The sequence below is a fragment of the Rhinolophus sinicus genome, chromosome 4 (assembly GCF_057876585.1).
Source record: "Rhinolophus sinicus isolate RSI-liver-muscle chromosome 4, RSI-T2T, whole genome shotgun sequence".
In the NCBI taxonomy this organism is placed as follows: Eukaryota; Metazoa; Chordata; class Mammalia; order Chiroptera; family Rhinolophidae; genus Rhinolophus; species Rhinolophus sinicus.
Window position 1 is genome coordinate 81008117 of NC_142504.1, and position 15665 is coordinate 81023781.

At 37.5% G+C, this 15665-nt stretch overlaps 1 protein-coding gene across 4 annotated transcripts in view; it reads right to left on the reverse strand.

Moving 5' to 3' along the window:
- Positions 1-15665, reverse strand: part of CHST9 (carbohydrate sulfotransferase 9) — a 248140-nt gene that overhangs the window by 29406 nt on the left and 203069 nt on the right. For all 4 annotated transcript variants that reach the window (XM_074340204.2, XM_074340202.2, XM_074340203.2 and 1 more), the window contains one exon: positions 5880-5917. In XM_074340204.2, the coding sequence (XP_074196305.2) occupies positions 5880-5917 (38 nt within the window). The remainder of the gene's footprint in view (positions 1-5879; positions 5918-15665) is intronic.

Consider the following 15665-nt stretch of genomic DNA (forward strand, 5'->3'; position numbering starts at 1 on the left):
ATATATATATATATATATATATATATATATATATATATATATATATATATATATATATGTATTTTTTTTTTCTCTACAGTTTTTTTTATCTCTTTTCAAGGTGACAAATCGTTTTTCTTTTAGATCAGATTCACTTGATTTTTCATTTAATTAAAAAAGTAATTTAATGCTCAACAGGAACCCAGAGTGAGTGTATGCTCATCTTGATTGTTAAAACTCTGAAACAAAACAAAACAAAACTATCACATCATAAATATTCTAGAGCCTCATAACCAATTGCTTCAGTGTTGGGGTCAAAATTAGAGAGCTGATTAGGGTGGTCACAGTGGGAGCTTTTAATTAATAGAACAACTTCCAGAACAAGTAGTGACATAACGCAATAGTGAAGAGAAAGGATTTCAGAATGAGATGCATCTGGATTTAGATTCCAGCTCTGCCACTCACCAGCTGTGTGCTTATACATAAAGGTTAAAGCAGCATAGAACAGTAGCTGGTCCTTACACTGTCGAGTTGGATTGCCTGCTTCCATTCTTGTGTGTGATCTTAGGCAAGCCACTTAAACTCACTCACTTTGACATTCCCTTGATTTGTACCTACCTCATAGGGTTGCCGTGGTGAGGTTTAAATGAGATAATTTTATGTAAAATTTAGCATAGTGCCCATACCCAGAAAGCTCATTAAGCACTTAATAACAATGCTATCCGTTATGATTATTACTTTAGTGCTAAGCACAGCAGGATCTGAAAAATTACTAAACCTTTCAAGCCCAAGTTTCCACCTGTATAAAAAAGGATTAAAATATGCACCCTCATAGAATTGTTGTGACAAATAAATGAGATGGCACATTGAGTAACTAGCACAACCATTGGTTGTAATTGTTCAGAAGCATTCTGAGTACTTCAGTGAGAATTATCTGCATATTTGATTGCTGATAGATCTTGCAGTGTTGCTAATAAACATTTTTCTTTATTCCAACCATTACTTTCTTTTTGATGTTCATGCTTTTAAAATAGCCAAGGCCGTTTTCTCCTCCTCCCTTTGCCATGGCAATACAGTTCCACAGACCATTGTCTGTTTCCACAGATACCTTTACACAATATTATAACTTTCTCAGCTTCCCATTAAAGAGGTGAGCCTTTGACATTTACACCTAAGTATTTTCCACATATGAAGCCATCTGACCTTTAATAAATACCATCTTTATAAATCCTTCTTTGTTAACCACCATTAGTGCCGCCATTTTTTGATCCTGTTAGCCTTACTTTCAAGCATTTAAAGGAAGACTCATAAGTTGGATAGCTTTTTGAAAACACAACTTTCAATTCTAGAAGGTAATCTTAAAAGAGAATTAGGGGGCTAGAACCTTTACTAGTTCCATTAATGCTGGACATGCCTAGAGAAACATTCTTTAAGTCAAAGTTGTCTCCTTGAGTGCATGGGCATTTTTATAAGAATAGTGCAAGGTAATGCAATCCCACTTTAAATTTAGAAGTTGTAAAGTTCACGCTACACTGAAAAGGCAACAGTGAATGGCATTGCCATGCTTACATTTGAGAAAACAGTCAGGTGCCCAAGTCTTGATCCAAGCAATCTGTTTAACATTCTATAGGCAATTATGGAATGTGGACACACAAGTGAAATAAAGGTGTGAATCTCCCTGCCCCTTGATTCTTTCATTCCCCGACTGTGTGACTATTATTTATAGAGACCATGTGCAGTCTTAGCTTGTCCCTTCTGTTTCTGGTTTGAATTCTTTACCTGGAGGGCAAAGGACAACACCTGGTTCCTGTCTTCTAAGAACAAATGACACACCAGGTTTGAGCAGTCCAGGGGACGGGGAGTAGATTGCCTACATTTTGCAGTTCCTTTCGCTACTAGGGTAATAATTTAGTGAGCTGAAGAATTTACATTTGACCAGAAATTAGGTGGGTGCTTTTGATGTACAAGGTCTAATAGTGGACACAGAAGTGAACCAAACATGATTTGTTCTCTTTAGGATGATACTATCTAGTTACAAAATCATAAAGGTATATAAATAATTAGACTATAGAGTAAAAAGTGCAAGGGTCTATATAGCAAAGGGGCAGAAAAATAATATAGGAGCATAGAAGAGGGAAAGATTATTCTTAGTTATAGGAGGAGAAAAATTTTATGAAAAAGCTATTTGGGTTAGGTTTTGGAATATGAGTAAATTTTGTACATGCAGAGAAAGTGGAATAGTGTTATACAGGACCGATATATAGACAATGTGTTACAGAATTATACACTTACAACTTATATAATGTTACTAACCAATGTCAGCCCAATAACCTTAATTAAAAAAAGCAAAACAAAATGCTCAGTGGTCAGAGGGGGAGATGGGGTAGATGGAGTGGATGGAGACGCTGACTCTGAAGTGTCTGGCTTGTTATGGGCTATGTCTCCCAAACGGGTACGTTGAAGTCTTACCTCCTAGTACCTGTAAATGTGACCTCACTAGGAAATAGGTACTTTTCAGATGTAATCAAGTTAAGATGACATCATTAGGGTGGGCCCTAAGCCCATATGGCTGGTGTCCCTATAAGAAAAGAAGAGACACACCGGGAGGACAGCCATGTGATGCTGGAGGCAGAGATGGAAGTGATACATCTACAAGCCAAGGAGCGCCAAGGTTTTCCAGCTGTCATCAGAAGCTAGGAGACAGGCAAGAAAGGACCTTCCCCTAGAGGTTTCAAGGAGAGCATGGTCTTTCTGACACCTTGATTTTGAACATCTAGCCTTCAGAACTGTGAGATAATACATTTGTGTTGTTCGAAAGCACCCAGTTAGTGATTGTTTGTTACAGCAGCCCTAGGAAAAAAAAAAAAGTAAGCTATAACAGCATCCATGGTGTTGGCTGTCTCTGAACTGGGCAGTCAGTGAAGGGAAGCTTTTGTCATAGCCAGCGCCATTGTTGTGAATGTTCTCTGTAAATTGCACATCTTCTCCACATGTAACAGAGCCTCGTAGTGCGTGTCCCTCTGTCACCTAGCGGTATTCATTCACTATGGGCTTCAATGATCTACTATACAAAAGGCATAAACAGAAGGTATTTATTTCCTACAGGTTCTAATCGTCTACTATATAATAAGGCAGTTTCCAAAAGTTAAGTCTTTACATTCGGTTTTCCCATATTTTAATTTGGTTTCGAAGGTATTTTTAGTAGTATTTTAAGCTACTATCTTTAATCTACCATAGTAAAAATTATTCAGGAAACTTACAGGAGATTTCTCCTTCACAAGGAACATTTTTCAGACAGAAAATTGTTGCAGGATTGAACTGCCAAAGAGAGAGCTGAAAAAAATGGGTCATGCATTCATCCCATTGTGAGACGTCGGCTGCCAAGTGGTTCACTGTTCATTTTTGTCCTCCTCTCGTAAACAAGCTGTGTTTACAAGTTACTTTTAAAAAGCATACTAATTTCCCCAGTGAATTACACAGGAAAGAATCCAGCGTTCACTCCCGAGAACTCTAACAGTTGTTTGTTCTCAGAGCTCAGGTGTGGTAAAATAGCTGTGGGCTAAAAATGCATTCTGGATATTGGCCAGTAGGCTAGAGCTTTCCCTCCACGCCAGCCCTGATTTCTCACATTGGTGTGGAACTCATAGCCTGGCTAATGAAAGGATGGGGGAGGACTCGATTTTCAATTTCAATTTAATTACACAATCTATAGTGCCTAGTGTGAGGGATTTAAGGGCAAGATTAACGCTCAACAGTGTTCTGTTTTACATTCCTGTTTGATCATGAACACTGTATTGATTATCTGAAGTGAGTTTTCAAAATGTTCTTTAAGGGCCAAATTCTTTTGGTGATAAAGTAATTTAAAGAAAGGAGGGGTGACTTCATTTCTTGGCTCTTTGCCAAAATTTAGACAAGTTAGAGGTATAAGATGCCTCTTTGAATTGTATTGCTAGTGCATTCTTTTTTTATTAGTTTCATGTGTACAAAACACTGTAATAGTTAGACATTTATCATTTATACCCCTCACAAAGTGATAAGCCCCCACCCCAATCTACTACCCCTCTGACACTTGTCTTATTAGGGAGACCACTTCAGGGATGCTGGTGCATTCTTGAAAGTGGGGAATACTTCCCTCCTCAGGAGAAGAAAGAATAGAAATTCTATGAAATTCTATTGTAGAATTAGAAATACCAGCTGGCAGACACTGACTGAATCACAAAAACTATGGTATCTGTCCTGAGAATGACTGTGTAACTTATGTACTTAAGACCATAACTTCTCATGTTAAAGTCCAAAGAATTTCAGCTTCTTATTGGGACTGGAAACCATTATGATTTTATCTGGCATCAAATCAATGTTTAAGATTATGAGTAAATATTTGATGTTCTATTTTGGTGTCCACATATTCTATGTTATAGTTCAGCCAAATGTTAAAAAAAAGGAAAATACAGGAAATGAAAATATGCCCCTAAGAAGTAGTCTTAATATATTTCTTGACCAATGGCTTTTAACTTGTTAAGTTAATAAGGAACACAGTTCTTTTTACACGGAAAAGTATTCCCTATGTGACTTAAATAAATAATAATGGTAGCAATAAACTTTACTGGGTAACTGTTGTTCAGCCGTCCCAAACCACTTGAGTATACACAAATAATTGAAAATACAATGACAAAGAAACTAAGTTCAAAAGGCAAATAAACTATTTGAAATGGCTAACTGATTTTGCCACTGCACAATGACAGCATTTTCAAGTATTAAGATGGCTGATACTTCGAGTCAATATTTATAATCATATTCAAAAGCAAAATGATACCCGCTAAACATCAGATTTTGCCTAGTGAATGTGCAGTATAGTGTATTAGCCAAATTACTTAACATTTTTTAAAGCTTGATGAGTTACAGGGCATCTGGCACAGATTAGTTAAAGCTACAACTTAATTTGGGTGGAATGACAATGGGACTAGAATTGGAACTTATTTTGAAGCCCATTAGGAGAAGATTTTGAAAAATGTTCCCTTGACTGGTGTAAATGTAGATTTACCACGCTTCTCCTTGGCAAGGGTGAGTTATAATTTATGCCAGAAGAGAGCAACAACAATAAAAAGACGTGGAGATTTGTGTCTGTGAGTGAAAGCTGAGCATATTTGCCATAGGCCAGTGTTTGCATTCTCTGAGTCTAGTCTCACAGGAAGCATTCGGAGAAACTGCCGCAGGACTGGCCTATGGAAGGAGAAGGTGGGGTGGGACAAGACAGGGTTTGGTGCAGGCCATCCTTGGTTTGTGTGTGTGGCTGCATGTCTCAAGCCCCTTAAACAGTTATACAGAGTGACTCCAGCTACCAGTAAATATAAAAAATAAATCAGTAAAAGACTGGCTAAGAAAATAGTGAAGCAGACAGGAAGGCATTGGCTAACTGTGGGTAGGTATCACAGACCAGAATGGATAGTCAACTTGTACATTTCCACTGCTAGGAGTTCAGCTCTTAACTGTTTGGGAGGGAGTGACTGGGCAAAGTAAAACTTGGGAAAATCACAGAGGAGAGTCACCTTAGTTAAAGGAGAAGTCGATAAAAGTATCTATTTGCAGCCATGATGGTATCAAAGCAGAGGTCAGGATCTGCTCAGAGGGATGTGTACACGCCAGACCTGGCAGTCTCACTCTCCACTGTTTCCCATTCTTGGGGAAGATGGTGTGGAGGGAAGATTGACGTGGGGGAGGCATGGAAAAAGCATGATCATCCACATATGACCAATTTATATGTTCTCAGAAACAATGATTTGTATATTGCTCATACCCAATAACCAGCAATGCCCTTTTTATATTTTTTATATATAAAGTGCTTAATTATTAACATTTAAAGCAGAATTCTATATTACAGTTTATGAGAAGTGAAGAAATACCTGGTCAGTGTTATGTTCCTGGATTTTCTCTCTAGTCACTGAAAGAGAAAGCAAAAATAAATTTAATATTAAAGTATACAAATGAAGAAAATACAGTATTGGCTTTGTGTTGTTCTCACTTAAAAGTCCAATAGCAGTCATGGGTTCTCTAAGCAAAGATTTGCATCAAAATATGAACATCTAAAATTGGTCCAATAATTGGAATTAAAAAAAATCAAAACCTAAATAAACCACACTAGACAAAGATAACAGAAAACGAAATGGAAATCCGGTGATACCAGAAGAATGTATTAAACTCTGGCAGAGAAATGCTGAAGAGTTGAAAAGGACCGAAGAAAAATTTGAACAATGTCCAATCAAAGGTTTCCAAACAATGACAACCTGTTCAAGTATAATACTACCCCTGAGCTCATGCAACCTTGAGGACTGACTAGACAAGGAGATTTAAAGGGGCCGATGGCAGAAGTGCTACTTTTAAAAACTGTTCTCTTACCTGTGAATACGATAAAAACATGGTAATGCCTTGTTATAATAGTACTGCCAGAGATTAACTAAAGTATAAGCCAACAGTTCTATAAATGGTATCTTGACCAGGAAAGAAACAAATCAGAGTAATGTATGAAGACAACATGGGGAAAAATAATAAGGACTCTAAAATAATAAACCTTAATCATTGCAATAATAGCCTGAAAGTGATCAATGTCATGTATGTCTTAAATAGAAGGAAAATAATCCTTAGTAATAATAAATACCCAACAAACCACCAGGAAAGAGAGGAAAGGAGAAATTTTGTGGCATTGCTTGTGAGCATCTTGGTGTGAGATATACATTTTATTAAACACATCCTTTTAAAATTTTCATTAAGATAATTGTGCAGTCACGTGCATTTGTAAGAACTAACACAGACAAATCCTGTGTACCCAGTTTCTCCCAACGGTAATATATGGAAAGTGTATAGCACGGTATCACTACCAGGATACTTGACATTGCCACAGTCAAGAGAGAGCATTTCCATTGCCACAAGGATCCCTCACAACTTCCTTTTATAGCCACATCTACTTCCTTCTCACCCTCACATTTTAAGTTAGCTGGTTTTGGCTCTGGCTCCCTAGTAAAAGGAAAAGCTTCATGGGTTAAAAATCATTAGATGGACCATATTAGGGCATGAACTTGACTACTGATTAATTCCGGACCATATGAAACAGTTGGTTTTGTGCTAGCAGTCCTTTTTATATTAGTTCCCAATTGATTTGCCAAGAATTTTAGTGTCCCAGTAACAGTGATTATGTCAAAGGTCTTTTTTCACCTTCTATTTTATTCGGTCAACGTCTGTGGTATCCCAGTTCTGTATTAGGAACACAATCAGTGTTCAAAATTGTGGGAATTGAAGTGGAAGACCGAGAGTTAATTCTAGATAACTTATAACATCATGTTTTACACTTTCCCTGAAGATCAGTACTATTTTAATTGTGCTTTTAGTGTGAATTTACCCAAATTTCTACCCTTTTCTTACGCTAAACTACTATTTAGTAAAATAAGGTTGCTTAGCACAGCCACAATGAATATATATGTAGGCTTCTTTTTAATTGCATTGTGTATTATCTGTAATTAGGGGCCTGAGGTGGTTGCAGGCAAGACAGCAGCGGGGCAGGCATAACCCGAGAGCCTCAGTTGTAAGTAGAAACCTAAGACACAAACCTGGGCTACATCTTGGAATGACAAGACAAACCAGATGCAATTTTTCTTGGCAAAAGGTCAGAGTGAGCCCAGAATTCGTGGCACCTGTCCAAATAAGGAAGAAGTGGGTGACTGTTGGTGATATAAGTAGTGGGGAATATATCCATATTTTGGAGGGACTTAGGTACCAGCTCGTATACAACTCAAGGAACAAGGTACAAGCCGTGCTGGGGGATTGAGGGATAAGGCAAGGGCTGATTGAGAAGGCAACAAGCAGTTTTCCAGTTACTGAAGTCAGACAATTGGTTCATCGTGGGGACTCAGGAGCCAGATAGACCATTTCTGTGAGTTACAGCTATTTAAATATGAGAAAAATGATCTCCTCCCTTGAGCTCTTAAAACTCTCATAAATTAAAATACATAATTATATAATGACTTTGTGGCCCTAATGGTTATGATTACTGCTAATGATAATATTTTTCTCTTGCTTATGGATAGTCTTAGCCTGGTAGAGATATAAACGTTCCCTGGCTGATGCAAGAAAAAAGGAGGGAATCCCACTGCAGGAAAAATCTAAGTCATCCCCAAATTTATTCAAATCATACTTGAAAACGAGGAATGGAATTTAGGGGATAAATTTTAACTGCATAAGGCATTGCTAATAAAAGATTAAGAAGTATGTGGTTTAGCATCTTTTAATTATTTTTTTTTAGCATCTTGAATATACAATGTTTCAAATCTCTGGTTGGATCAACATTATTTTGCTCAGAGGTTTGTGGACTTTGCATACTGATTCTTTCCTGTTTCCAAGTACATTTGCTTTTAGGCTATTTTTATTCACTTTAAAGGAATTTTAATAACTTTCTGTTGACAGCATGGACAGCTGGTCTTGAGAATTAAAGAAAATTCACTTGCTGACTGAGGAAGGAAGTGACATCAATGAGCTTCTAAAGTCAGCCCAGAGGGGGAAATTGGCTTGTGAGAGAGTAGCCTTTCATTGCACTGTATTTATCGAGCGATGCCTTGAGATGCAAATTGCTGTATCAATCAAACCTATGGTGCCTACCTCCAACCAACTTAGTGCAAACTGAAGGAACAATGCCCTGAAACACTGAGAAGAAAAAGGATGAGAAGTGCGGGATCCTAGGGGCTAAGTGAATTATGGGCGCTCAGGATCCTCTCTCTCTGTGCTGATACTTCATTCTCTGTCAAGCCTCAGTTTCTTTGTCTACAAAATGAGTTTTATATAAACTGTTCGTTGAAATCAGTCTTTGTTGATGACAGATGGCTAATAAGAACATATACTAATATATATATATATATATATATATATATATATATATATATATATATATATATATATATAGTACAGACATGCTATCTTGCCACTTGGTCCCAAAGGGGGCTATCAGTTGTTGTTTATCCCCCACTGAGAGCTATCTAGAAACAAGAATCTTTAGGTGTCATATATACGTACTTCCTTGATCTTTTGATATTTTTTAAATTGATATTAATTATTTATAACTTTACTGCAGAAAAAGCCAAGCACCAAATCTGGACTTTAGATAATAATGACAATAGTAATAACAATTATTGGCATCATAATGAATGATTTAATTCTTTACCACCATCAGAAAATTTCCCTCTGGAGCTGCAGTTATCCATTTTTCAACGATAGCTGTGGTGCACGTGCTTGAGTGTGTATGTGTGGATTGTGGATTGTGAGCATGCAGGTATGTGTGTGTACACACACAAACCTGTGTGAGAGAGGCGGAAAAGTACCTACATACATTTTATGGCTATGAGTTGAAAAATTAAATTGCTGATTATTTATTTCTTAGCTCATTCTAGGATGTTTGAAGGGGAGAGAGTGATGGTTCAATCACAGTTACATAATTTGAGATTGAGCTAACAATCTACAGTCAAACGAAATTTAATTCAGCCCAAGAGATAGATGTATTAATGCTGTCTTCTTTTCCTTATCTACAAAAATATTTGGGGTATTCAATTAAATTCTCCAATTTTATGACCTTAAATATGTAACTTGAACCACTCAAAAAATATTGGTTAAGTAAAAAAGAATGGATGAGGTCTCAATAGCTACAGTCTTCAGGCCAAAAAAATTTCAGCTCATCCCCCAGCCTGGATATGTTTTGACTTTAGCAAAACTCACCCTTTTGATCTATAATGATTTTTTAATGCACTCCTATTCTGGACAATATGCTAGGTACAGAGGTAAAGTAGAGAAAACATGATGAGCACACAAAAAAGGAACAACATGAAATCATGAAGCTGTAAGGAATTTATTGGTAAATTGTATAGTTAGGTCAAAAGGTATTTAAATTTTGATATAGTAGAAATGAAAACATAGGTGGTAAACTCTTTGACATAGGTGTTAGAGATGAATTTTTGGGATCTGACACCAAAAGCAAAGACAACAAGCAAAATTAAATAATGGAGGTGACATCAAACTAAAAAGCTTCTACACAGCAAAGGAAACCACCAACAAAATAAAAAATCAACCTATGAAATAGGAGAAAATATTTGCAAATCATATATCTGATAAGGGGTTATTATCCAAAATATATAAAAATCGCATATGACTCCATCGCAAAAACCCAATCTGATTTTAAAATGGGCAGGAGATTTGAATAGACATTTTTCCAAAGAAGACATTCAGATGGCTAACAGATACATGAAAAAATGCTCAACATCCCTAATCATCAGAGAAATGCAAATCAAAACCACAATGAGCTATCAACTCACACTTGTTTGAATGACTAGAAAGAAATAACAAGTATCTGTAAGAATGTGGAAAAAAGGGTACCCTGTGCACTGTTGGTGGGATTGTAAATTGGTGCAGGCACTATGGAAAATAGTACGGAGGTTTGTCAAAAAATTAAAATAGAGCTACCATATGATTGAACAATTTCACTATTAGATACCTAGCCAAAGAAAGCAAAAACACTAACTCAGAAAGATATATGCACCTCTATGTTCATTGCAGAATTATTTATAATGGCCAGAATTATTTATAGGAAACAACCTATAATAAGTGTCCATCAATCAATGAATAAGTAAAAAAATGTAGAATTCATATACAATGGAATATTACTCAGCCATAAAAAAGAATGAAACCTTGCCCTTTGTGACAACATGGATCGACCTTCAGGGCATTATGCTAAGTAAAATAAGTCAGACAGAGAAAGACAAGTACTGTATGATCTCACTTACATGTGGAATCTAAAAAATAAAAAATCCCAAACCATGCTCATAGATACAGAGAACAGACTGGTAGTTGCCAGAGGCAGGTATTGGGGAGTTGAGGAAATGAAATGGGTGAAGGGGTACAGAAGAAAAGGTGTGTAGGTCCTGATATAGTAGACACAGTGATGGATTCACTTGCAGACTTTTGTAGTTCTGACTTTGCCTCTATCAAGCTGTATGCTATTTGACAAATAACTTCACTTCTCTAAATTTGTTTATAGTTACTTAAGTTCTTTGGCCCTACAAAATAATAAGGGAGATTGAATATCTACATAGAATTGATACAAATAAAAAAGTGAAGAGGTCACGTTTGGTGGGGGAACCTAGGGAGGCTTCATGGAGGAGATAGCATTTACTTTGGATAGGATAGTAGCAGAAGAAGATTGGAGGAAAGGTATTTTGTGCAGAAGGAAAAGCATGAGGAAAAGCACAGAACCCGGAAATGCATGGGGCATGTATAGGAAGTAGTAAATAGTTCTGCTTGACTAAAGTGTAGTCTGTATATCAGCAAATAATAGGGACAGGGAAAAACATACCATGATGTATGAATATCATGGATGGCTCTGAATATTTGAGGAGAGATTTTGACATTTATTTGGTGTGGAGCTGTGGGGACAGAGCCCCAGAAAGCAGTTTCCAGGCTCTCGGCCTCACATAGAAAGGTGCTGGCTCAGGTAGTAAATGGCCATCAACTGTGATTGGATGGCCATCAGCTGTGGCTATTTGGCTGTCAGCTGTAACCAGTGAGCCATTGGCCACTAATATAACTGCTGTGGCTAGGCTAGCAAAAAAATGGGGGCTAGCAAGAAAATGGTGGCTGGGTTGGCAAGTGCGGATTGCAGTTAGGATGGCTGGTTGTGGACAGTGTGGATTCAGCCTCCAGTGAGAGTATAGTGCCGCCAGCAAGAATATACTAGTATGACTCCCCTATCTATGGCTCCGTGGGTGTTCCGTTTTGGCCTCACCATATCCTGCGTTCTTATGTGGGGAGTGGGAGCAGAGACCCCGCAGGCTGCCCTGCAGGACAAATGGTGCAGCGAGCAGGGTCTCCCGCATGACAGGAGCTCTGTAAGATTTTGAGCCAGACAGTGATCAAAGTGTTTTAAGATCAATCTAACCGTGCTATGGCTTGAAGATGGGAGATACCGGTAAAGAGATGGAAGAATGTAGGTGAATATGAGACACATGGTGTGAGTAGAAAGGACTTAACAATTCAGATGAGGGGCTGGGGCAATAGGACAGTGAAAAAAAATGAGTTGAAGATGATTTACCTTTTAAGGTTGGGTACTTGGGAGGAGATATTCTTAATGTAAAGGGAATAGGGCTGGTTTAAAGAAGTAAATTTGGTGAGTAAGGGTAGAGGTGGGACAATGATCTCAGTTCAGTTTTTGTTAAGTTTCAAATACCAGTAAGACACTTGGAGGAGGCAGAAAGTAAGCTCAGGAAAGGCGATCTTTTGCAGAGAGAGATGACAGGGGCAGCTACAGGATGTAAGACACTTTTTAAAGTGTAGAGAGGGAAAGAAATGCCAAATTAGAACTCTGGGAACCAGTTGCTATTTTATTTGAATAATTTGATAATGGAATGCAAATTCTACATCATCTGCAGTGAGTAAGAGACAGTGTCTCTAAGATAACACAAGGATTTACTATCGGGAAGTAGCAAGTTAGAAGTTTGGTTTCAGAGCTTAAGTTCTCACTGTTCCTGGATCTGAGTCAAAGGCTACAACTCTGACACCAATTCCAATGTGTGTTTTTCCTTTAACACATTAAACAATTACTCAATTCTCTGCAGATACTTACTGGGTATCCAACAAATTTACCTCAATTCTGACACTATCTATCCAGAGACAATATCACATCTCACAGGTCAAGAACAGTCTCATACTGCCCCCCACCCTCACCCCCCCATGCCAGTTTCAAGTCCAGGTTGTCACCTGTAGATCAGAGGTCCTCATAACTGCCTCCTCTAGTATGATTAATTAGCTAGAATGACTCACAGAGCTCAGAAAAACATTTTACTTACTAGATTACCAGTTTATTGTAAAAGGATGTAACTCAGGAATAGCCAGATAGAAGAGATGCATAAAGCAAAGTATGGGAAAAGGGAAAAGAGCTTCCATGCCCTCTGTGAGTGAGCCACTCTTCCAGCACCTCCACATGTTCACCAATCCGGAAGTTCTTTGGACTTCATCCTTTTGGGTGTTTATGGAGGTTTCATTACATTGGCACAGTTTATTAAATCATTGGCCAATGGTTATTGATTCAACCTCCAGCCCCTTTTCCCTACCCAGAGGTCAGGAGAGTAGGACTGAAAGTTCCAACCCTCTAGTCATAAGTTTGGTTCTCCTGGCAACCAGCCCTCATCCTTAGGTAAGGTACAAAAGCCATCTCATTAACATAACAAAAGATAACTTCATTGCTCTCATAACTCAGGAAATTCCAAAGGTTTCAGTAGCTTTGTGCCAGGAACAGGGACAAAAACCAAATATATATTTTGTATTATAAATCACAATATCATAAAGGCAATTGCAAGTTCTAGCAGAAGAAACTTAGGCTTATTTCCTTATTTATAAATCAGTGCTTGTGAAAGTTTAGGATTTATCTAAGGACATCAACCAAGTTAATGACAGAGCTGATTTTAGTAATGGTCACGAGTGAGAACAAGTACTGTAGTTCCCCCTTATCCTCAACGGTCATGCTCCAAGACCCCCAGTAAATGCCTGAAACTACAGGTAGTACCGAACGAACCCTATATTTACTGGTTTTTCCTTTGCACATATACTTATAATAATGTTTAATTTACAAATTAGGCACAGTAAGAGAGTAACAGCAATAACTAATAATAAAATAGAACAATTAGAATAATATACTGTGATAAAAGTTATGTGAATAGTTTTAGTGCCACAATTAAGTAAAAAATAAGGGTTACTTGAACATAAGCACTGTGATACCATGATAGTCAATCTGGTAACTGTGAAGACTACGAAGTGACCAACAAGTGGAGACTCTGGACAAAGGGATGATTCATCCTCTGTCCTGGGCAGGGCAGAGTGTGACAGTGAGACTTTTCATCACACTACTCAGAATGATGTGCAATTTAAAACTTACAAATTGTTTATTTCTGGAATTTTTCATTTAATGCACGTGGCTGACAGCAGGTAACTAAAAAGGTGGAAAGGGAAGCCATGGATGAGGGGAAACTACTGTAAACTTCTCCCAAGAAGACATACAAATGGCTAACCGATTTATGGAAAGATGTCCAGCTTCACTAGCTGTTAGGAAATGCAAATCAAAACCACAATGAGCTACCACTTCACACCTGTTAGAACGGCTATTGTCAACAAGAGAAGGAATAACAAGTATTAGAGAGGTTGTGGAGAAAAAGGAACACTCATTCACTGCTGGTAAAAAATGTAAACTGGTACAGCCACTGTGAAAAACAAAATGGAATTTCCTCAAAAAATTAAGAATAGAATTACCATATGACCCAGCAATCTCTCTTCTGGGTATCTACCCAAAAAATCTGAAAACATTTATCTGTAAAGATATATGTACTCCTGTGTTCATTGCAGCATTATTCGCAGCGGCAACGACATGGAAACAACCGAAGTGTCTTTCTTTTTCTTTTTTTTTTTTTTTACAATTATTATTATGCAATTTATTGGGGTGACAACTGTTAGTAAAATTACATAGATTTCAGGTGTACAATTCTGTATTACATCATCTATAAATCCCATTGTGTGTTCACCACCCAGAGTCAGCTCTCCTTCCATCACCATATATTTGATCCCCCTTACCCTCATCTCCCACCCCCACCTCCCTTCCAAAGTGTCTTTCGATAGAGAATTGGATAAAGAAGATGAGGTACATATATGCAATGGAATATTACGTGGCCATAAGAAAAGATGATATACTGCCATTTGCGACATCATGAATGGATCTTGAGATTATCATGCTAAGTGAAATAAGGCAGACAGAAAAAGTCAAGAACTGTACGAATTCACTCATAGGTGGGATATAAAACTGAAAGCAACAAACGAACAAGACAAATAAGCAAACAAAAACTCATTGACACAGACAACAATTTAGTGGTTATCAGAGGTTAAGTGGGGATGGAGAAAGCAGGAGAGGGTAAAGAGGGTCAAATATATGGTGATAGAAGGAAAATTGACTTTGGGTGATGAACACACAATGCAATATATAGATGAGGTATTATAGAATTACACTGGAAAGCTATGTAATTTTAGTAACCAATGTGCCCCAATACATTTAATAAAAAAGAAATGTCTTGGCTTGAATCTCAGTTTCTTTACTCTCTGTCTGGGTGGCCTTGGGCAAGTAGCAACCTCTCTGAGCTTCCTCATTTGTAAAACAGTGATAACAAACATACTTACAGAATCATTTTTGGTATTTCAATGAGTTAACATATATAAAGGGCTTAACACTATACCTGGCATCATTTCTCATTCTCTTGTATCACAGGACGCACTAGCGAAGGATAATAAAACCAGATTGTTTAAACTCTAGATGGAAACTGTTTTGAATGTGGTTAAGAAGAATAACAACAGATTTCAAGACAACAAAGTATTCTGTTCTCTAACGATCAGAGAGTATGGAAGAGAACTAGGAATAATACGTATTTTCAACATCAAAACATAAGAAAAATTAGTCACATTTAAATTTAACAAATAGTCTAGAAGTTTTGCTTAGACAATTAATACAAATTAAAATGTGTGGATTCCTATTTTTACCGTAAGGCGTAAATGCATAGGCATATATCTGCATCCTGTTTTTGGCCTCTGCTTCCCAGACTGACACACTGCACAGGAGAAAGAATCCT